Below are 24,885 nucleotides of genomic sequence, written 5' to 3' on the forward strand. Positions count from 1 at the left end.
GAGGCTGAACATGTGACTGGGTGGCAGACTCTGTTTCCTGTAAACAGACGCTGGCTCACTGAGGCTGCTGAGCTGGCGGATGACGTTGGCCAGGGACACGTTGGTCATGCACTCCAGCTCATTCTTGATGCCCCGGGGCAGTGCCGTGTGGCACAGGTACCGGGGCTCGATGTTCCTCTTTACCAGCGGCATTCTGGGTCACGTCGAGGGCGGAGGAACCTGGGGAAAAGATGAGCATATTAAGCGAGGAGCAAGTCACAGCCAACGACAGTCTGCCAGGCCACTGATCCTTCAGAAGGACCCGGTAAGACCCCAGGCAGCCCGGGGCCCTCCACCCGTCCAGAGAAACACCTTCAGCACCATCTGGAGAAAGTTCATCATCAGTAAGGAAGCTCTCCTAATCTTAAGCGCTCACAAACGGTCTAAACGGCTCAGGTCTTTACTGTCACGCTGCCCAAATTAAACCAGCACAACTGACAGATCAACTATACACTAATGAAGAGAGGGTCAGGAAGCCCTAACCTGTTAACCACCTTGGCATTCACAGTTTCCTGGTGCTTTGTAAATGGCTGTGTGGCTGACAGTGTAGCTGCCAGGCCCTGGGGGAGTGGCATATTACTGCTGTTTACCAAGGCTCACGTTTCTGCACAGACTCTTACACACCATCACCCTGACAGCCTCACACAAACCGGTGTACAGTTACCCCCCCCCCCCCTGCAAGCTGCACACCTCAGGCCTTTTTCACCCGACAGAAGCTCATTCTGTCCTCGCCTGTCCTGAAAGTCGACGGATTTGTGCACCCAGATTTAAATCTAGATAGATGCGGCACCGGCTAGTAAAACAGGTCTGGTCACTGGAAGACGACCTAGAGCAAGTCAGTAATGTACTGTGCAAAACTCTTAGGCGGCCAAAGAAAATGTTTAAATGGCCTTCATGGTATAATATCACGTCTGTCAAAGTGTGTCGGCATGGCCACTTCAAAACCTCTTCTAAACTCAGCCCAGCATTTGCAGCCACCATCCAATATATTCATGCATTTTTGACTCAACCACTAGTGCACTGTGTATGGCTTATCAATTTGTCATTGACTTTTTAAGCTAATTCAATTAAGTGAGCTGGCTGTGAAATTTAACAAATACAAAGAATAGTTGAGGAAAGGTTTGGGCAGCATGCGGTGATCTTCTAGCCATCCAACAAGTTATCAGTGACTTTTTGGAGAACAGAAGAAATTCCTGTTTGTTTTTATTGTTACTCCTAATTTGCATATGTTGTGTTTTTTTGAGCACACTTATTATTCAGATAAATAGCCTTAAACACTCTTTGACTGCTTAAGACACACACATTACACACTGTATTGTCTGCAGAAACTGTCAATTTCAATCAGGCAGACGAAGGACACCATTGACAGGACCCTGATTGATGGAAACAGCTTAGTCTGAGGGGCCACTTGACCTATTTTGAGGTGTGTGTCTGGAAAAGATACCACAGGGGTCTGTACTGTGGAGCTTCAGTGTCCAACCACAGAGCAACCAAGCAGGGGGGCTGGCCAGGGCAGCCAGACACTCCATGGGGGGGCAGCGCCTGTCCTCTCCCAGCTAACTAATGCAGCATAACAAAAAAATTGCTACACTGGAACACATTTTTTTTTTAAAACCCAGCTGTATTCTTAGATCCAGTCATATTTTCACCTGCTGGAGACAGGAGTGAAGAGCAGTAAATAAGGGTGTCGAGGCAGGGAAGGGGAGGGTGGGGGGATCTGAGTTGCGTAGAAGCAGATTCTGATGATTTAAAAGAAACACCCAGCTGCTTTTGTGTCTCCTATCTGTAAAATAATCAGGAAAACAGTTCCGTAGAACACATAGGAAAGATGGGGGAGACAGTCAATAACATCTGCAGCAGCTCACACTGTTTCCAAAATGCAGGAGAAAGACGGGACTGAAACAGGGATGCAGTTCCACTCAAACGAGGTGTAAATCCCACCTTACTCTCTCTTTTTATACTGAGTGGAGCTTTGAGGTCACGTGTTGGTGATGGAGCACAGTGCAGGTGGACGAGGCGGTCGCAAGAGCAGGAAGCCCAAGCAGACCTGAGCAACCCCCCCCCCGAGCAAAATTTCTAGCTCATCAGGATGGACAAATTGGGCCAGACTGCATGCAAATCAGTCCCGTCACATCAAACGGGCTTCCGACGGGGGCGGCCATGCTGTCTGTTCTCTGGATAGCTCACTGCAATAAATGTCCCTCTCCTCAATTTTTCAAAAGCCAATTTCAATTTACCCCAGAACACAGCATCGATGTTCACCCCACAGCAGTCCTACACCCACCCCTGAGGGGATGCCCTCTGCAGCCTGACCTCTGGAGACACACTGACCTTCTCCCTTCTGATTGGCCGCCTCTTGATTCAGGGCGGTCCTCAGTGACCTCTTGCACACGGCCGACAGACAGACGCATACATACACAGCTCCTGCCAAGCCGCAGGCCGGAGTGGGGAGACCTCTTTGTTACACTGCTGCCTGTGCTTAAATTCGCTCACAGAGGCTGCAGGACAGTCACTGAACCCTAGCGTACATTTTCTTTTTGAACGTGGTTACATCGCTTATCTGTCTGCCGAAGGCTTTTTATTGCAACCGCTTCCACGGCTTTCTCACTTCCATTCCACGCCAGTCTGCTCTGCCAGACATTTATTTAGCCCAGAAAGCCCACCGCTATCCCTTAACTGTGTAAATCTGTATATGGTGGTTTTCTCTACATCCAGATCCAAACAGGCACCTCAATAATTCAACCCCCCTCATATCTCCGAACGACAGCAGGGCATATTAGCACAAAGAGTGGAATAGACTTGGCAGCCAATTTAGACCCTCCCCGTGTCACATAACATAATCACCACGCATTCACTATAACTAAAGGTTCCCAGAATGTGAGGTCACTGGCTGGGATGTAAGAGTGTCAGAGTGTGAGGTCACTGGCTGGGATGTAAGAGTGTCAGAGTGTGCGGTCACTGGCTGGGATGTAAGAGTGTCAGAGTGTGCGGTCACTGGCTGGGATGTAACAGTGTCGGGGTGTGCGGTCACCGGCTGGGATGTGACAGTGTCAGAGTGTGCGGTCACCGGCTGGGATGTAACAGTGTCAGAGTGTGCGGTCACTGGCTGGGATGTAACGCTGTCGGAGTCTGCGGTCACTGGCTGGGATGTAACAGTGTCAGAGTGTGCGGTCACTGGCTGGGATGTAACAGTGTCAGAGTGTGCGGTCACTGGCTGGGATGTAACAGTGTCAGAGTGTGCGGTCACTGGCTGGGATGTAACAGTGTCAGAGTGTGCGGTCACCGGCTGGGATGTAACAGTGTCAGAGTGTGCGGTCACCGGCTGGGATGTAACAGTGTCAGAGTGTGCGGTCACTGGCTGGGATGTAACAGTGTCAGAGTGTGCGGTCACCGGCTGGGATGTAACAGTGTCAGAGTGTGCGGTCACTGGCTGGGATGTAACGCTGTCGGAGTCTGCGGTCACTGGCTGGGATGTAACAGTGTCAGAGTGTGCGGTCACTGGCTGGGATGTAACAGTGTCAGAGTGTGCGGTCACTGGCTGGGATGTAACAGTGTCAGAGTGTGCGGTCACTGACTGGGATGTAACAGTGCCAGAGTGTGAGGTCACTGGCTGGGATGTAACAGTGTCAGAGTGTGCGGTCACTGGCTGGGATGTAACAGTGTCAGAGTGTGCGGTCACTGGCTGGGATGTAACAGTGTCAGAGTGTGCGGTCACTGGCTGGGATGTAACAGTGTCAGAGTGTGCGGTCACTGGCTGGGATGTAACGCTGTCGGAGTGTGCGGTCACTGGCTGGGATGTAACAGTGTCAGAGTGTGTGGTCACTGGCTGGGATGTAACGCTGTCGGAGTGTGCGGTCACTGGCTGGGATGTAGCGCTGTCGGAGTCTGCGGTCACTGGCTGGGATGTAACGCTGTTGGGGTGTGCGGTCACTGGCTGGGATGTAACGCTGTCGGGGTGTGCGGTCACTGGCTGGGATGTAACGCTGTTGGGGTGTGTGGTCACTGGCTGGGATGTAACGCTGTCGGGGTGTGTGGTCACTGGCTGGGATGTAACACTGTCGGAGTCTGCGGTCACTGGCTGGGATGTAACGCTGTTGGGGTGTGCGGTCACTGGCTGGGATGTAACGCTGTTGGGGTGTGTGGTCACTGGCTGGGATGTAACGCTGTCGGAGTCTGCGGTCACTGGCTGGGATGTAGCGCTGTTGGGGTGTGCAGTCACCGGCTGGGATGTAACGCTGTCGGAGTCTGCGGTCACTGGCTGGGATGTAACGCTGTTGGGGTGTGCGGTCACTGGCTGGGATGTAGCGCTGTTGGGGTGTGCAGTCACCGGCTGGGATGTAACGCTGTCGGAGTCTGCGGTCACTGGCTGGGATGTAACGCTGTTGGGGTGTGCGGTCACTGGCTGGGATGTAACACTGTCGGAGTCTGCGGTCACTGGCTGGGATGTAACGCTGTTGGGGTGTGTGGTCACTGGCTGGGATGTAACGCTGTCGGAGTCTGCGGTCACTGGCTGGGATGTAGCGCAGTCGGAATGTGCAGTCACTGGCCCCAGCCACATTTTGGCCACAGCTCCTGCATTGGAGTGATGATTCATCCCTGTGCCGGTCAGATCAAAGGGAAAGCCGCCATTCTGTCACACACTCTGGCAAAACGTGTTCAACCAGGAATAGAGAAAAACCAAAATGGTGGGAGCAGCCTGTACACTGATCGTTAGGTGGAAATCGATTTGACGCTGGGCCTTGTGGTCACCGACAGACCACTGGCTGCCCCTTTAACCTTTGCTATTATATTATTCCTTCCATAATCCACTTACAGCACACTTTCATCCATGGGAACTTACTTAGTTTATGACTTTACTCACTCATCTGGCTGAAGAAATCCCCCTTTCAAGGGCAGAACAGCAGCTAGAACCTTCAAAAGATTCTGCTCACAAGCTGTCCCCCCTCCCCCCTCCCCCCAGAACCGGCTCCCCGCTGTCCATGATACTCCGCACGGTCATATAGATGCCTCAGACCTCCACGCCGAGCTGGGAGCGGGACAGAATGTGCAGACACGCGATACCGCTGGAACTGGGGAAATTAAATAAAGACCACACTGCCACCTCTGATGCCGGGTAAGGTTTGACGGATGGCAAAGCAAGCCATTTACCTGGATTCGCCCCCTACATAGCTACAGTGTTGGAAAAGCACCAATCAAGAGGGCCCATAAACCACATGGACACCTGCTACCATAAAGACACCCGGTGGACAGCCAATGAGGAGAGATCAAATGTGGGGGCGGGACAAAGGACCTGTGATATTCTTGGTGCAGTCTGAACTCACTAGATCTCAGATGAGCATAGCAGTGTTCAGGAATGGAAGGCAAGCAGAAGATGGATGTCTGTACAAGTGATGGAGCCTGCGGTTATACTAATCTGCTCTCCCAGCCCTGTAAGTGCTATTCTTCGCACACTGAGTCCTGTTCAAGGTCATAATCACTGTGATGAGGGAAAAGGGTGCAAACAAACCAGAGACCCATGAAGGCTAGGCACTGTGACAGCCTCAGGAAGCAAGTGTAAAAGAAACTAACTGTGCTAAAAACACTGAATCAAAGAAGGTAACTGTGCTAAAAATACTGAATCAAAGAAGGTAACTGTGCTAAAAATACTGAATAAAAAGAAGCTAACTGCGCTAAAAACACTGAAAGTAGCTAACAGTGCTAAAAAAGTCAAAGAAGCTAACTGTGCTAAAACACTGAGTCAAAGATGCTAACTACGCTAAAAGCACTGAGTCAAAGAAGCTAACTCTTAAAATCACTGAGCCAAAGACAATGAGTCAAGGAAGCTAACTGTGCTAAAAACGTTGAGTCAAAGACAGTGTGAATGTGTTTCATCTGTGTATGTCAGAGAAGCTGGCCATCACTGCACACTGTTTGGGTCAAGGTCAAGGAGCAGTGGAGATAAGACTTGTTAGCATTATCTGCTAAGGAAGCGCTGTGTGTTTAAGCACTTCAAAAGCAGGCATCAAACTCTAAAACGATTCCTTTATTATCAAATGTTGGTGATTGTATCAGTTTCGAAGCCAGCAGATCACACAGTAATAGGTACCAGGCTTGTGACCAGCTTGTCGTATATTACAGCCCTGGGAGAGAATTTTCATTGTATCTTGAGTGAGGTATTAAATATGAATTTCAGCAGTACAGTATCCAGCAGGATGCATTTAATTTAATCGCTGTTTAACGGGATAATTTAAGCGGAGAAGAAATTCTCATTTACAACCCTGCCGTAAGGAGCCTGTGTTAGGGTTATAGAGGGACAGAAGACCGTGAGGAGGTCTGGGCAAAAGGCCCAGCCTAAACTCACTGAGCGACACCATTTCCTACATACTATTATAGACCTGAAAGTCTCCGTCAGTGTATCCTTCCATCTCCCAGAAAAGCTTAGCGAACGCAAACACACACACTGAGTTTTGGGTGGGACTGTAACCACCAAACCCTGAGGTGACAAAGTAAGGACAAACAAACAGGCAGGCTAACCAGGCTTGCTGGATTCCCACAGATGACGACCTTTAACCCTTAGCCTGCTTGGGTGAGTCAGGATGGAGGTACACCAAAGGCTCCTCAAGGAGTCGGCTCTCCATAGAGGCACTCGGGCGGACATTAATCTTCGCTAATTCCCTCTGATCCGACGTCAATGTTCCGCTCCCGCGGACCGCACTGAAGCAGCGCCCAGAACACGGCCATCTAATTAAGCGGCGGGGAGGCAGTGACGCCACAGCCAAGTCTGTCGGCCCCCAAAATCGTGACGTAGGGGGGCAGAGGGCGGGGCATAGGAACGCGAGCCCACTCACTCCCACTCCGAGTCGCCAGTCCCATAATGAGGAGCACTGGTGGCACATGCCTGGAACACGTGACCACACGCAAGCGACACGCCTTAGCAGGCGGCGGGCTGCCCACACAGCCCGTGGGCTCCTCTCTCGTTTCCACAGAAACGCCAGAATATAGATGCGCTGAGAAAACACCCCTCACCCATAACCATGATCTCAACCGCATCCCAAAACTCCCAATGCCGGGGACAAAATAAAACCACGTTCCCATTACAAGCTGAGCAGTAGCTACAATACCACCAGGGGGCAGTATAAGAGGATCTGTTTTTGTGCGGAGTCGTTGCCAATGGCAAAGCCCGGTGCTGGACGCAGATGTGGTCACATGACGGCACAATCTGGGCCGCTAACATGCTAACAATGGCATCAAGCCGTGGCGTCAGATCCCTGAACCGGGCCAGGACCTGCCGGGGTCCTCAGTCCCAGAGCCCTGGTGCCGGTTCTGAGATTTAAAAACAACATGAGGAGTAAAGAACGCCATAATTAAAGGCAGGACGAGGAGTCCGCAGCCAGCTTGGGTCCCCCGCTCACATGATCAGAGCGGGAGGCTGAAAAGGAACCAGATGGCGCCGTGGGAGCTGGAGAGGACGGCGAGGCACGGGGGCTCCCTGAGGGGGGATTCGGACATCGCCGGCGCCGCCCAGCCGCAGCCGCGAGATGCCAAGCCTGGCTTTTCCATGAACGTTTCCCCGAAGGCTGTGGGATCGCTTGGCTGCTGCGTCCGAGTCCCCCAATTCCCAGAGCCCCACAAACAAATGCCTACTACCCCTTATGTTAGTGTACATGTAAGAAAGCCAGGACAGCTAGTCTGGGGCTGTCAAAGAAAAGCCTTAGCTATAGATCTACAAAGCGATCGCATGAAAGACGCCTTCTAAGGTCTTTATTGTGAGAGATGCTATGTTTACTCGTGTAAAAGCACAAATGTGTGGGGGCTAATTTAAAAACAGCCTCATTAGTGTCACCGGCTGTTGTGGCATTTCAGTGCGGATCGCAGTGGACATTTGGGTGCTGACAGTACCTGGCGTCAAAGACGGGGGGGCTTGTCCTTGGAACTGGCAGATGTGACTTTGGTGGGGGCCGTAAGCTCGCAAGTAGAGAATCCAGGGAGTATGGGGGATGGAGAAACAGCCTTCCTCACAGCCTGTCCCCCCCCCATCCTATCACTGGCTTCATCTGGCCCCCACATACTCATGGCCCTACTTCTCCATCTCATCTCTGCTCACCTTTGAAATATTCAATAACCCACCTCCATTCATGGTGGGTCACTGACCCAAGTGGGACGGTATGTGTCTATCTCACAGCTCGGATTCCTAAATCTCCCTCCCATCGACGTCAGTTCAACATTCTCAGTTCCGCCACAAAATGCAAAAGCAATCAATGGGTTTTTACAAATTTAAGCTATGGCAGTTTGAGCACTGCAAAAATAAACATAAATAAGTCCATTCCTGTCCAGTGGCAGGAAGTCTGGTTTGACCAATCAGAGCTCTCGTGGACGAACACACACACACACACATGGCAGATGACAAGTGGGCACGGTAGGCACACGTCAGCGCGTCGGAGGACAGCCTACATTATCGCCTGTGCCTGCGACTCATTCCCGGCAGCCACGCCAAGGCGCTAATGCTAATTACACTCTTGAATGAGCGATAAAACCATTATATAAAGACATTGTGACGATATGGGTCGTTAGAGAAGGCCTCTTCCTGTCGCTGCTGCGGCAACCTGTCAGTTACTTCAGTCGACCTTTGACCTCTCAGTTATAGGCCGTTCAGCACGTTAGCTAAATTAACGGGGCCACCAGTGGTCCCGATGGTTTGTCTATAGCCTTAGCGAGCCGCAAGGCCGGATAGCTGTACTGGGTTCAAGCTCTCTGCTAGTGTCTCTAAGGACCGACTGAGCTCTCGGGTCAAACTCGGGCCTGTCTGCCGGAGTGGCTCCCGTCCACCCCGCTCCCTAGGACACCTGAGAGGAGTAGCCCCGCCCCCGGTGAGACGGTGCCAGTAGAAATCCGCCGGTCCTGCCGCCCCACTCCCCAGGACACCTGAGAGGAGTAGCCCCGCCCCCGGTGAGGTGGTGCCAGTAGAAATCCGCCGGTCCTACCGCCCCACTCCTATTACCCAGCGCCAGCACCTGAAATCCCAGGCAAGATGAGAACTTCACAGAACACCAGGTGCCCCAGAAACGTCAACATCTCCGTGTCTCGCTCCTGCTCCCGTCACGATTTCCTGACAGCGCCCCTCATTTCAGCGCTTTGAACTCCCCGTGCCGCCAGGCGCTTCTGATTTACCACTTTCCCCATTCCAGTGGTGTTTCCCGAGGCCGCCATGAACATAATTCTGCAACATGTGGATGGACACCTCCCCAAAAAAGGGGAGAAACAGAACCGAAAACCTTCGATCTTCCCCTGGCTTCCCCTGAATGGCAACAAACCTGTGTGACACCAAACCAAACTCCAACAGCAACGCCCCTCAGCCAGGTATGAATGCCATGTATGAACCGTCGGCTATAAACGTGTTCCGTCTTCTTCGACACACGTGGTTTTTAAAGACAGAACATCTAATAGGGGAGAGGCAGGTACCACAGAAGCCTGCTGATGTTTTGTTGCTGGCTTTGGAAGGTTACGGGACCTTGTGAACGCCTTGCTGCAAGGGCGCCCCCTAGGTACTCACAAAAGTGAGGAAATAGGCCTCTGAATTAAAAAAAAGTCCACCATCATGAACATACACATATTATTATATATCAGTTCAGGTTGACAAAAAGGATGCAGCTCCCCCAACACAACATGTGGGGGGGGGCACAGTGTTTTCTTTTTTTTTTAAACCTCTTTCTCTGAGCACCACATGATTTCATCCAGCGCTGCCCACAGGAAAACATCCAGTCCCCTGGAAATGGATGTCCATCCCGTAAGCAGCGGGTCCTTCCGGATGCGTGTGGATTTGTGCGGGTGCCAGGAATGCTGACTGAGTTTCAGACCACGGATCTACTAACAACACCCCTCCAGTGCGTGCAAGCCCAGCGGCTCCTCAGCTGGGGGCCAGATGGGGGCGCTATGTCTCACTCTGACAGGGAGTGCCATCATGGCACCAATACTACAGCAGGACGGGGCCCTTTCATGTGCTCCCGAAATTCACAAATAACGCGGCCCGTTTCAGAAGGGGGTGATAGGGCTTCCGGAACATGCCATCAGCGTCAGGGGTACAGATGCGGGACTCGCTCGCGCCGCTTTCCCCCCCAGTGGCCATTAGAGGTCATTACTCAGGCCGGTGGAGGGAAGCAGATCCATACGCAGCGGGCCGGAGACTTGGCGTATGCCGGGGCGACCCCATGCCGTGGAAGGGCGCACTCCCAAAAGGAGAGCGGTATGAGGGAACACACGGGACATCCGGGGGGTAGCCAACAAGGGGGGGCGGTGTTCTCATCTCTCAGGAGATGCTGCCTCCCTCCTCTCTCTCTCTCTGTCCTCCTCCTCTTCTTTCCTCCTCTCCCTTGCTCTATTTTTCCTTCCCACGATTGGCCGGGGCCCCACGGATGAAACACCCCGCAGACGAAAAAGAAACAAAAACAAGATCAACGCGGACCGCTGCTCTGGCTCCTCCTACTGACTAACGCACACAATGCTGCCCCCAGAGGTCACATTGGGTCGTTTAAACACCCCCCACCTTGAACGGACCTCAAAATACGGGCTGGGGGGTGGGGTACCTTTATCTTGTCTAAACAAGCCTGAAGAAAGCAGCTGCAGCATGATTATGGGCAAGGTATGTTTTTCAGAGTGTGACCCATAAATGCTACCCAGAAAACACCCTCTCCCAGTTGGGGTGGATCCACTGTTGCCAGCAGACATATCTGGCGTGCCAGTGGCACGTCGTGTGCCCGGAGTGCCGCGTCCCTCGCCCCCCGGGAGCCGGCCGATGCTGCCAGCCCCCGGAACCTCACTGTTCATTCACGCGGGCAGGAGCGGCCGGGCCCCTCCCGCTTTCATTGGGGGAGGGAGATGTGTGGCTGTCAGGCACAGCTGCACGTCTTACAATGCGCAAACTGTCCCCCCGCCTGCCCCCCCCCCAAGAGCCCGGAGACAAAGGGCGCACGTGGCGGTGCGGCGCAGTGCATTCTGGGATACGCCACGGCCTTCCAACAACGCCGATATTCATCAGTATGCACGACCCCATCTAGAGCGCAGGAAATCCTGCTAGGCGCATTAACCCCTGCAGCATGCGACGCGGCTGGATGCTACACTGCGGCATCTGACCCCCCCTCCCCAACCAATGGACCAATCAGGCGACGCCGTGAGCGTGGACAGAGTTAAAGCCGTTAAATGGAGATCGAAGGCTGCAGCTCCGTACAGTCCTCCGCATGGGGGGGTGTCTCTTGCCCGTGCCGTGTGATGCTCTGGACGTGCCGGAGAGCCAATGCCTAATTAAGGGCAGAAGCTGCTTTGACACCCCCCCCCCCCACGTCTCTCCCGCTGGGTGGAGGCGCAGACCCGCTGAGGTGTAACCTACATTAGTCGGCCTCCATCTGCCCACGTCCAGCCCGCCGCGGAGTACCTCACCGCCTCCATGCGGGATTACTCACCCTCCACCAGCGCTGGACGGCCCCTCGTACCGTGGCCCGCCCGTGTGACGCAGACACCGCCCCGGGAATCGGGAGACACACGGTGGGGGTTACGGACCAGGATATACATCAAAGCGACCCTGAGAGACGGGGGGTGGCAAGTCCGTCTGTGCCGACCCACCACCATCCACTGTTCAACATGCGGATCTCAGATCAGATCAGACACAGAAAACCTGCCTTAAAATGAGAAGATCCTTCCCTTTTTGCTCACAAATACCATGCTTTAAACCTCCATGTACGCTTAGGCAGTATACTGTGGCATTGTGGATGGTATTCTGGCAAATTGGTGGCATGATTACATTCAATGAATTTTGTCACCAAGAATTAATAACACTGTGGTATAAAGTTTGGATGTTATGACAAAAAAATTAGATTTCGCCTGGAATGCCCTGCCCTGCCTGATCCTCGTGTTTGCCCTCGGGCGTGGCCCTAACAAGCCACACCTCCTGCTCGTCCATCTTACATCTTTTTCCAGCCCTCAAGTGAAGTACTCCGCCTTACTCTCATTACGTTCCCTTCGTATTTAAGTGCCTCCCTGTCCTGTGAACCCCAGTTCCGTCATTAAAGTTGTGCTTCTGTTTCCCATTCCTTAGCCTTCCCCTTTTTTTGATCCCCTGTGATCCTGCTTGTTTACCCATTCTGCTTCTTGTAATAAACCTTCCTTTGCTGCCCCGACTCTCGCTTCCATGTCCTCCATCGTGCCTCAAACTGCGACACTGCCTACCTGCACATTCATACAGAGTTTTTGCTTTAAATATAGATTTAACAAACTATTTGTGGATTTTCCAGCTCGATGACAAAAAAATGTAATAGAGAAAAGACCCTGTGCTTCCACAGCAACGGAGCGTTAAACTAACGCCCAGCGGCAGCACCAGGAATACGACCACACACCACTGGCCAGTGGCAAAGAGTTCTGCAGGGGGGGGTGTGGTGTGGAGGAAACACCCTCCAAGCCTCCATGCTGAGCAATTTCATTACATTTTTTCATCAAACTGAATAGCAGACATTTTAATCAGAGACTCTACACTTGGAGCCAAACCACCCCCCCACCCACCAGCTGCTGAATGGTGACTCCCCATATTGCTCAACCTCAGATGCAACCCTGTCGTCAGATACGTTCAGATACGTTCATTCAAATTTAATCCCACCCGATTAATATTTCTGTGGAGTAACATACCCTCTCCATACAGATTAATTATCTTTGAGTATTACTCTCTATGGAGTAGCATCCCATATTCCTTGCAAGTAACACTCTGCTATGGGACACCGGACTGGACCGTGTCCTTGGTGCACGCGGTGGTCATGTAAACGATATTTGACTATGAAAATGTGACTGAGATGAGGAACCTCCTTCAGAGCTGTGACCAGGCAAAGGGCAGAAATGATATGCAAAACACAAAGAGCACAGAAACAGCATCACAAAGGAACCACCGTGAAGCAGATTTCAAACGACTGCAATTCCGTGGAATAAAGGCAACGATTCGCTCAAATTCGCAAGATACCAACCAATCACACGATACACAGGTTATGAAAAGAGATGGTCCTAGCCTGTATCTGAACTGTACTGTAATATACTGTATCACAGCAGAGTATTACACCAGTGTTATGCCAGAACAACCTTTAAATGAATGACATTTAAAAAAAATGACAGTTTTTTTTACACATAAGAACATAGAATTAAAAGCTACTTCAGAGGCTATAAATATGTACATACTTTTAATATACTTACTGCAGTATGACCAGTAATGGCGATGCCTGAGACTAAGTAATGCAAGTTGTAAAAAATTCGGACTGCACTGAGAGATTAACAGCATCAAAAAAATATTTTTAAGAGTATTAAACAGAAATTAACCTTGATGTAAAGGAATTACCAACTGGATTCCAAACTAGAGCCTGATGCAGCAGAATAGCAAGAGCAATAACCAGAACAACCATTTAAGGCACCTGTCAACACACCTGTGCACAGGAGTACAGCCTTCTCATTTAAATAAGCCGGCCTCCTTTTTCAGGAGGCTCTGAGGCTAGGGATCTGTGCTGGCAATCGGAAGGTTGCCGGTTTGAATCCTGTGAATGTCAGGAACGATTCTACTCTGCTGGGCCCTTAACCTTCAATGGCTTCGTCCTGAGTACGACGTTAATCTACCTCCAGCCCTATAAGGAGGTCCTCTAACTTACAGGTAATAACTTGGGGGTTGGTTGTAGGATCGGCACTCCAGCCACTGGAAAAAAACTAACTAATGTGGTGCTGAGGTATCACCGGCTGCAGTTGGGCTCTCACCGCTGAGGTGGCTTGTCGTGTGGTAGCAGTTTGTGCTCCTTACCTATCTCTCTCTCCTTTTAAATGCACACGTATTTAGGTCCACAAAGAATTTAGGCATTTTTCTCCTCATGCAAATTCCAGCAGGGGACGTTCAGATTATTCTGTACTGCAGTTTGATTTCCATGTTTAGAAATGAAAGTGTATTTAATCAAAACAGAGAGTAAATAAAAGACCTGCAGGCAGCGATATCCGTCCCCTCTCAGACGATAGCAAGTCACCGATCCGGTTCTGTAGTGGATCACAGAGAAAACCGGTTCCAGCAAAACAAGACGTTCTACACCTTTCAGAAGGGACACTGTCTCTCTCAGCCTTTTATATTTTAATCGCGCTGCCTTTGAAATGCGACGCAGCCCAGGAGGCTAAAATAATGGCCGTGATATCTGAGCAAACGCCACAAAATCCAGCATAACCCACCTGCTGTACCCCAGTTTAATGAAACTGCATAACGTGCACGTCTGTTCCCAAGTAGGCCGCTGTACCTGTGTACACACACACGCACACACACACATACCATGGCAAAAAATGCCTTCTCTAGACAGACACACACAAAAGCTGGATGTTCATCTGACCCCTAGGTGTTTGTGAGTCCCGAGGTCACAGCAGCATGATCACACAGCGTTAGAGGGCACATTGTCCGTATGCCCTGGCAGGGACGGTGGGGGGCACACCTCAGCCCCAGGCCGGTGCTGGGGCCACCAGGAACCCCCGCATGGAGACATCCCACCCCCCCACCCCTCAGGCACAGAGGCCCCATTATTCATCCACTCCCTCTGAGGAGGGAGGGGCCATAAAACAAAGACCCCCACTATGCCGACATGGCCCAGAGATAGAACGCCCCATACATCTTCGAACGGCCACCAGGACATTCCTCCGGTTGCTGCATTTTGGCAGAGTGACCTCCACCCCCACCCCCAACCCCCCCCCCCCCCCTACGCTTTCCCTGAACCCTCAGCCAAAATGAAAAAAAAAAGGCAGGCACCGGTGTAATCCAGATACACAGGGGGTCACTGAATATTTTACGAACAGGTCTGAACCCACAGCCAGATCGAGTAACGCAAACTTCTCTGCCCGTGTCATTGCCCATGCAGCAACCACACTCCAAACACCCGAGCACTCGGATACGGAGTCGGCCGCCGGGCCGGACTGGAAATCCCACGTCCACCTCGCTAGGCTCATCCCGCCCAGGAATCTGGAGTTTCTTCCCAGCGCCGGTAGACGTACAGCTACTGCTACAGCTACCTGCCTCCAGGCCATGTGGACATGTGAACTGAGGGATGCGTCCCTTCATCTCCATCCTGGAAACTGAGACCTCTGACATGACGGAACCAGACCTGATCTGCATGTCCTCTCTAATGACTTTCCAGTCAGGTGTCCCGACGGAACACAGAAATCCAAACATCCTGCATTTTATTTAATCAGCAGACGCTTTTGCCCAAAGTAACGTACATTTTTGAGAAGGCAGGGTCAGACAGACCCCGGAGCAATAGGGGTAAAGCGCCTTGCTTAAGGGCCCAATAGTGATGTGATTCCCAACCCTGGGATTTGAACCTGCAACCTTCTGATCAAAGGCACCCTGTCCAGATGCACTGAGACACACACGGCATGAGCAAGTAGCGGTATCTATGTACACACTTACATTTACACATGTGGAAAGGCATATATAGGAATGTAAACAGACAGATGGAATCAAGCTCTTTCCTTTTGGATCTTTAAGGCATCTGAATCACAGAAACTCCTATCGGCATTAACTCGCCTCTGTGGAGCGGATCAACCAGACCTTCGATTCATTTTAATGCCCCGCCGATTCTCTCCATCTTCATCGACTACAAAAAGCTTCTCAGCCTCATTTCAGCATTTTAAAAAACACAAACAATGTGACTCTGAGTGAGCATCTCACATTTAAACATCGTAGATTCCTCCCTCTGTCTCCTCTTTGCTGCCCGCCCCACCTCAAGCAACATCATATTACATATGCAGCTGAATGGCAGCATGCGGGGGGGGGGGGGGGGGGGGAAGCCAATTAAAGGCGGAGAACCGCGGCCAAAGGAATAACTGCAGAGCTGCAGCACCCAAGGCCACAGCTCAGCTGGACCTGATTAGAACTAAGACAAGAGCTCTGTGCGTCTGACGGTAGGGGGCCCCTCTAGCGGCCGTGGCTTGGCGCGGGGGCCCCCCTCTCGAATTCCACCCCTCCCACTACTCCTTTATTTCAGGATTAATGGCCTCCCGCTGCCCGGATTTGCCTTCTCTTCTTTTTCACTTGTTTGTACATTTCTCTAAAATCCAGCATCGTACCGACCAGCTGTTCATACAGTATATAACGCATGCGCACTGTTGTACGGAGGAAACGAGGTTAGGACTGGAAATCCACTACAGCTTTCACCAGAACACCTTCTATCGCTATGGGAAGTGCAAGCACAGCAAGTCCAGGATAGATTCATAATATTCCTCCATTTTCTGTATGCTAATATTTTCATTTTCCGAAAGAATGGCTCGCTGTCTGACTCCGGTCTAGGTTTGCTAGCTTCGCTCTTCTGTTTCACTCAAGGGCCTTCAGTCTGACTGAAAGTTAGTCCCGTACCAGAGAGGACTGGTGTGTACGAGATGTCCCTTTAATGCTTAAAGGGGCGGGGCCATCTGGTCTCAGGAGTCATGTGAGGTTTCTGATCTCACCTCTAAGGACTGACAGGTCCAGCAGCTGCAACTGGCTTTTTATAGAAAGCCTATCCTTCTCCTCGATAAGCTTTGGACGTCAGGATGTAAACAAGGGGAATTATTCGGTTTGATTTAGTCAAAATCCACTTCAGAGAGGTTTCCCCGGAGATGTGGAGCGTGCGGCTCTGCGGAGCTGCAGGCCGCTGGCCAGCTGTGTGTGCCCGCCGGTGTACAGGTGCTGTACAGATCGACACGCTACAGACGAAGCATAACTTTTGCCCTTAACAAGGTCATTGTCTTACAGTGCGCTGTAAGTTAGTGGAGATACGCCTCACAGCACCCATGGTTCGCTACCCGCGCTTGTACTTTCTGCCAGTTGTGTTTTTGTTTTCTGAAAAATGGACAATAAACTTTTTTCCCAATTGTGGATATGGTGTTTTTGGTTTTTGATGGTTAAATACAAAAAAATAGTAACAGATCCACAGCCGTTGTTTGTGTTGCTTTACTGTCCCTTACAGCAGAACACAAAAAAACAGCCAATCCGAGCTGAATTTTAAAAAAGGCAGGCCTGGGACTTTTCCACTGTGGTGAACAGACCTCGGAGAAGCAGGGATGTTTGGAGGGAGGATCAAGGACATTGATTGGGCATCCTTATGGTGTCAATAGGCATGTGAACAGAAGTTCTTACAAATACATGGCAGATACCCAGTAAAAAACCCAGAGAAACAAGCCAGGACAACCCTTCCCCCTCTCTGCCACACAACGAACTTGTATATCTTCTTAGGCAGTATTAAGGTAATATGGTGTACCGCGGTATTTGGGGAATACCGCGGTATTTTGGGAATACCGCGGTATTTTGGGTATACTGTGGTATTTTGGAATTATGGTGACAAAATTAGCATAGTGTTTCACTGTTTGGAGAAATATACTGTGGAGGACCTCCCCCACCCCCACCCCCTTCCCCAACACTTCAAAAAAGCTAAATAGTGTAGTCTTTAAAAAATGTCAAAAAACACACAAAGCCTGAATGGTATGAAGGTATGAAAAGGTAGATACCTCCCAAGCCTACTTGATCTTTAAGATTGTTAATTAGTTGCAGGCATGTAAATGAGGGTCTTGACAGGCCCCGCCCCTCTCCTGAAACAGCCACGCCCTCCAGCGTTTCACGTCATTCGGTACTGAGCTGCTGACATTCTCAGGTAATCTGCTGCCCTTTCTTTGGCTTCCGTCAGAAGGGTGTGCTGGACTTATTCAGGACATGATCACCACGATGCTATTCTCAGTCCACGGAAGCTGTTCTGAATAAAATGTCACATTACACGCATAACTTGCTTTCCTCAAAAAAGTGTCTGAAACAGCCACCGGGATTGCAGGAAAAGCTGGGTTTTTTTAGCGCTTTGTTTCCCCGTTTTGATTGCTTGTTGATTTATGTGCTCCGGCGGCCCGCTCCTTCATCCGAATGAATGACGCTGACAGGCATCTTTCAGAATAAATAACAGTGTCTTTTTTTGGCGCTACTCATCAGCAGCGGTAGGAAGACAACACTGCTGCTGACCAGTAGCCCTGGCAGACATGCATGACATCAGAGAAAAGCAGCACTAGTTACAAAACGAGATCTGGTGATCTATACACATCCCACAGAGCCCCCTCCACTACATATAGACTAAAGATGCAATCCATTATACACACAGACTAATGGCAAAATGCTCTATATATGTATACATACTAAAAGTCCAATCCACTACATATACAGTATACACACTACAATGTCCTGTACACTATATACACACACTACAGGTACAATACACTACATACACACATTAAAGGTCCAATCCACTGTATATACACTACAAAGTCCAGTTCACCCTACAGTGTGTCTATAATGCACAAAAAACAATGCAAATGACCAAATTCCTATCAGACTTTTAACTATGTAACTCTGCAATTGTAAGTTGTACTTTGATTTGCTTAGTATTACACAATACTAAGGTAATCAAAATGATTGTTCTCTTTTGCAAGTCTCCATGAAGCATGTAACGATGTTTTTTTTTTTTTTTTAACCCAGAGCCACAAGCTTGAAAGTACACGTCCAAATGTAAATAACAGAGTGAATTACACAACAAATGAAACTCCAAAGGAATTACAGGGAACAACTGGATATGAAGACTGTAATTAGATGCAGAGTATAAAATCTCAGTGGGTAGTTCTGCCACCTCGGCTTAAATGAGGACTGGTCAAGTCATGTAACACTGGCTCAATGGCTCTCTCACGTGTCAGGGTGGGGGCGTTGGGGGGGGCAAAGATACCCAGGCAAACTCAGGAGGCCCAGCACTTCATAGGGCCTCCGAATACGAACAATTACAACTTACAGGCTCAGGAAACAGCATACCTCCTCTCTGCAAATTCTACAGTGGGGGACCCCCCCAGCTCAGCAAACTGTACTGTGGGAGACTCCCTTGCCCATGGGCATGAATTATGGGAGGGGGGGGGGGTTGTAACCCCCCCAATAATCAAAACCAGCCAGTACAACCCCCTGGACCCCCTTAAATGTGTGGAGACCCCCCCCCTCAGTTCTCAACCCAAAGTTATGCCCTAGCTCTGGCCCCAAGTCGACAATCTCTCAGGAGTCCCAGAATATCTGCATCAGGGTGATGACGCTAAACCATCTTTGCATACTATGAAATACTGCTTCATTCACATTTTGCCCTAAATACATGCTGTGAATGCTGATCTGATGAAAGTAAATGCCAAATCACTAACACTGCCCGGCACTACTCAACACGCCTTTAAGTGCCCAGTATAGGTATGAAATGGCAAAGCAATCTAACGAGTCTGGAGGCTCATTTATTTGTGCTAACGCAACGATTCTCCGGCCCTCCATCCGCTGCCAGGCCACAGAGCTCTCAGCTACCTTTAAGCCTCCAACAGCCCTGGTACTAAGAGAAAGGCTAAATTGGCTCAACTGGCGTGATAATTAGTTCAATCGGGTGAATAAGCACTCTGGCGGACTGAAAGCACACATACACACCATGACCAAACAGGACTGTGGTTTATGGGAGAGGCAGGGAACTCCTTTGCTCCTGCAAATTAATGTGTCAGACTTAACTAAAGGTGTATGCTAAAACTATGGGTTTTATTTGTTTCAAATCAAACTTGTGATTCAAGAATACATGTAATGGTACAAAGTTCAATAAAGATACAAATGTGGAGGTTTATGTATAGTCTTTGCTTTGTAAGGCATACTGTGTACTTTCGTTTATCTTCCAACCGCTTATCCCAGTCAGGGTTACAAGGACTACAATGTATTTATTCCATTACATTACGAACGACTCATTTATGCCTTTTACCTCATTAAAAAATTAGGCTAATTCCAAAGCAAATGTATTTCACTCTGTTTAGTTTTCACTAGGAAAGAAGAATAAGAAAAATATTTTAATAGGACACATAAAACTGTGGCAGGCCATTTAAAAAGACCTACAGACGGCTATTTTTTCCAAATTGAAAAAAAAAAACCTTCCATGATATATTTGGTTTCTGCATAATTTATGCAAATATATTCAGGCATCAACTCCATCAGATCTAGTGAATTTGTGAATTTAGACCTTAGCGGGTACCATAAGGTTCACGCCCTCTAACCCGAGGGCCGTGATGCACACCGTCCCCCTACTGCAGGCATCCATCGATCCCTCTCCTACTCCACACATCCATGTAAGTGAAAGGAGTAGTAATGGCCTAATTTAATGCAAATGAAATCACACGTAATATCCTTGCTCATTTATCTTTTTTTCTGTCAGTGAATCTTTTTTTTTTCGCAACGAAACAAGTACGAATTAACCATTTCCAAGTACCGCCCGTAACGTACCAGCAAATCGGTCCAGCCATCCGGGTGACCTGCGGGTAACAGGAAAAATATTAACTATTTAAAATTTTAAAAAGAGCAAATTGGGGCGATTCCTCAATGTCACGTGTGTTGTAATGAAGGTGAGAAGCAACAGCCGACCCCATTGTCGTTTAAAGTGTAAAGACAATCAAGCCGATTTCTGGTTCCTTTTTTTTAATTTGCCAATTTATAGAAAGTGAACGGACGTGAAAAGCACAGCATATTTTTCTTTTCTGCCGTAGCCCTTTTAAATCTGGCGTTCAGATGAATAACCTAATATACCGCGAACGGCACTGACACTATCGTGTTTTTTAAATAAACCATTCATATTATGTGTTGCCTCGTAGGTCAATAACATTTGACAATAAAGTAATTGTTCTCCATACAGTTTTTAAAACAGGTCATGTCAATTATAATTGAATGTACTTGCGTACACGATCCAGTAAGGTATATACACACGAAAAGGTATATTTCATATTCACATTTAATACGAACCGTGCTTCTGCAGCGATCGTGTCTCAATTTGTATTTTTGCTACCGCGGCATAATAGACCTTCAGTCTGTCTTTTGTAAGAAAATAAAAACCTTCATTAGATGGGATTACAGCGCAGTCACATTGCATTAATGTACATATTCCGGCTTTACCAAGAAATCAGGTCAATTTCATTGCCGCGTACTGAACGAGAAAAATAAGTACTGACTCCTGATGCATGCATAAAATAAAAGGCATAGTATATCCGGCGAACTCAAGAATAAATATTTCAGTGTCATATTTCTTGTAAAGAATTTTAAAAAGACTCCGCCAACTAGGATTAAGTGGATAATTTCGCAAAGCAAGTAACCTAAGCTTATTGTATATTTTACTAACCTGCGATGACCAGTTCAATTAATGGATCTCCGCGTCCACGTACAAAGTACTGTAGCAGAAGCGCCGTGAACGCGCACGCCTCCTTCTCCGCTAGTAGAGGTTTTTACAATACACATTGTATCGGTAATACATTTCGGATTTTCAAACGTTTTCCCAAAATACTTACACAACCATCTACTTTTGCCTTTAACTATTTGCATCCGCTCGTTCTAATTGGACAACCCGCTGCGCAAGTTCTATCCTTTGATTTTAAAAATGTGCCCATCGAACGACTACACACAAGAGTACTCAAAAAAGACTGAAAATTGGTTGTTGCTACATAGTTCATCTATCAAATGTGCCAATGCGAGCTATTATATAACTTGGTAGTTGCAAAAAACAATGGCTTAAATGTGAAAAATGCGATACAAAACACGGCGTGTCTGGTAATGGCACTGAAATATGAACTGAAACTGAAAAAATGAAAAGGATGCTTTGTTTTCTTCCATTGCATTAAAGAACACGCCATCCAGGTTTCAGATTTCACAAAGCCATCTTCCAAAATGTTTTTTTTCTTTGCTGTTGGATAATTCTACCTCCTGCTCCCCTTTCACTAGTTCGCTAGCAACTGTAAAAATAACATGAAAGAACACAGTCGCATACTGAGGCTTGGTTGGTGCTGCTGTATGCTTACATTTAATTGTGTTGTCATATATACATTTTCTTGCATTGTTTGCACTTCGGTTGTCATTAACAGTGATTATCGCTAAATCCAACGTTATGCCAGCATTATTGCAGAAATGCCTTGTACTAAACAGTACTAAATACACTTATCATAGCCCCATAGCGATGCGGTACGCTTTCTTACTGGCTAGATAGCTTCGTTAGCAACTACGGGCTAATCATAATTAGGAGGCGCTAAACCTAGAATACAGATGTGAGGAACCCCTTCCCCCGCAAATACGTACGATCATTCTGAACGTGAAAAGGTACATAAGTGGGTACTTTTCGATGAGGGGAAATTGCTAGTTGCTAAGCTTGCAGCTTGCTAAACAAGAAAAAAAACTTCATCAAATAATTAGTTCTGCGACAAAGAGAACCGCGCTAATGTCATAATTTCTCGCTCGCCGCCCGGGGCACATTCAATCTATACATTAAATCATGGTTTGTATTCCCGCGTATATTTCCAGGTATGTGTCCAAAATACCTAGGTAATTAAATCCACCAAGGACATAAAACTTCATTCGACAGAAAAAGAGGGACAACTTCGCTCCTATTTCGCCGCTATTTCCAATAATATATTACTAGAGACAGTGGATCGCTTCGCAGAAGGCTGTACCTGAGACTTTCTCTTTTCTCTTGGTGCTTTTATATTCTTGCCATCTCGCACAACTTGAAAAAAAAACCTCGATCGCCGTTGTCCTCTCCTGTTCAGATATCCGACCCCATCCCACACCGTTGTATTGTCAATACTAGAATAATATGAACCTCGCTCGGGATAACAGAAATGGATCAAGTCACAATCCCCGTCTAAGAAGGGACCAAAAAGGTGTGAGGTGAAAGAAAAAACATTAAAGTGGTAATGTTGCTCATTGACTTGCAGCTAGGAATTTGACATTATATTGATACAATACAGGCTTCGTAAAGGAAATATTACTTTTTTCACGGTTGCAAAATATTTGTCATTTTTGTTTATGTATTAACCTCTCATTCTTCATGATGGTACATACCACGCTTTATTGTTGGAGAACTGCCCAGCACAACCCAACCAAAACCAGACGCATCGCCCCCTAATTGCATAACGTGTTCTGATTGGACAAGTTCCGGATAGAGACGCCCATATAGACATGCTTATCCAATCCCAGATGAAGAGGCGTTGAACACTAGATGTTGTAGGTGTATATTGTGATTATTGTTATTAACAGAATTATATTAAAATTAAATAAATAAAAAGCAAACCCATGAACCTTTGATTGATCCCATCGCAATACATAGGAACAATACCTAAATTTGTGGTGGTACATATATTGTCTGACAAGTACTTTTCGTGTGTATATACATGCATTGCTTACAGTATCACTATGGTACACTATATTTAGCACATTATTCACGGTAACATACTATTTATAATACAGCATTCTATTAGTGCCTAATTTATAAAAAAATATATTTTCTACTTAGTGTCAATGTCCGAGTTATAATTATAACGTCTGTTAATTGTTCTCATTGCACAATCGCGCATTTTGCACAATTGTTTATTTATTTGTATAATGTTAGTTTCTTTGTATTAGACTTAGACTTGACTTTATTGATAACATTGGCAGCAGGTATACAGATATAAAAAGGGGGAAAAACAGTTACAGTAAGGAAAGAGGTACATGCAAAATGCATGGAATAAAATAAATAGCTACTAAAAAGAATATCGACAATTTAGGACAGCTATATACAATAAATTTCAATATTGTGTAATTTTGACAATAAAGTAATTGTAAAACGGAAAAAGACAATGCTATGATGGTGTAGACCTAAATGTTATATTGTACGCCCATACTAAACAGTGGGCATTATGAATATTAAGTGGATCAGGTACATTGGATATATTGATATGTACATATAACAGAAGTGCAGGAGAATCTGTGCAAAAAGGCAGAAAGTGCAGACAGTGTATTATAATATTACGTAGTATTACATATTGATACTACATACTATACCAAGGCCTAGTGTTTGATATGTTAAACAGGAGACTATAGCAGTTGGTATGAAGGACCCCCCGAAGCGCTCAGTGTTGCATTTGGGGAACAAGAAACACAACTGTGAGTACTTCTCCTCCTTGTTAGAATTTAGTGATCAGTGGTTATTGTTGACACACCACAGCAAAATGTGTCCTTTTCATTTAACCCATATATGACATAGTAGGGGACAGCTAATTCAGCACCTGGGGAGCGGTACCTTGCTGAGGGTGTCTCAGTGTTGTCTTGCTGGTCAGGGATTCAAACCTTAAATCTTTCAATTACAAGTGCACTTCCCTAACCATTAAGCCACCACTGCCACAAATACCTCTTCTATGTCCTCTCACAGAGGAATCGCCCCCTTAACTGAGCTCTGCTCCCCCACTCCAGTTTGCGACTCTGTTAGTTCCCCTACTGAGAGGATGAGCCTCGTTTTCCACGATGAAGAGCAATTTGTCCCCACTTCCTCTGAATCACAACCTCCAGCGATTCCAGTGGAAGATCAAAGATGGAACTGACCTTCTTTATTATCCTATTCAGCCAAGTTTCCTCCTTTTTATGTCGACTCCCCAGCAAGAAACAGCACATGTCAGGATGCTGGACACTGGTTTAACATGTATAGCGGTTTGCTAAGTGAATTTCATGCAGAGTATCAGGTATGGCTGAAAGTCTTAGCACTGAAATGCACTTGTTGTACATGTGCAATAAAATATTTGAACCTTGAATAATATACATACACATATACATTACGTAACATGATGCAATTGTCTGGTATTTTAGGTTTAGATTCATTCATTATTTTTATGATGGACATTTAAGATGGTTTGCGAAACGAATAAATGTAATTTGTTTTACCGCCAGTCTCTATCAATATACAACGATGATCGATAAGAATAACGATTATACGAGTCTACCACCTGGAAAAGAGAGAACATTGTATTTTC

The 24,885-nt window shown here is 47.8% G+C and overlaps 1 protein-coding gene across 5 annotated transcripts in view; it reads right to left on the reverse strand.

Moving 5' to 3' along the window:
• wasf1 (WASP family member 1) overlaps window positions 1-22,929 on the reverse strand; it is a 48,012-nt gene extending 25,083 nt beyond the window's left edge. The window contains exons 1-3 of one of the 5 annotated variants that reach the window (XM_023836883.2): window positions 20,861-20,975; window positions 20,348-20,376; window positions 60-219 (exon numbers count right to left, since the gene is read on the reverse strand). In XM_023836883.2, coding sequence (XP_023692651.1) covers window positions 60-192 — 133 coding nt within the window. In that variant the 5' untranslated portion in view covers window positions 193-219; window positions 20,348-20,376; window positions 20,861-20,975. Of the gene's footprint in view, window positions 1-59; window positions 220-20,347; window positions 20,377-20,860; window positions 20,976-21,233; window positions 21,356-22,551 lie in introns of those variants that run through there. The other 4 variants (XM_023836873.2, XM_023836901.2, XM_023836906.2 and 1 more) reach the window with 4 other exon arrangements.
• Between the last annotated feature and the right edge of the window lie 1,956 nt (window positions 22,930-24,885).

Source organism: Paramormyrops kingsleyae, chromosome 19 (assembly GCF_048594095.1).
Source record: "Paramormyrops kingsleyae isolate MSU_618 chromosome 19, PKINGS_0.4, whole genome shotgun sequence".
NCBI lineage: Eukaryota > Metazoa > Chordata > Actinopteri > Osteoglossiformes > Mormyridae > Paramormyrops > Paramormyrops kingsleyae.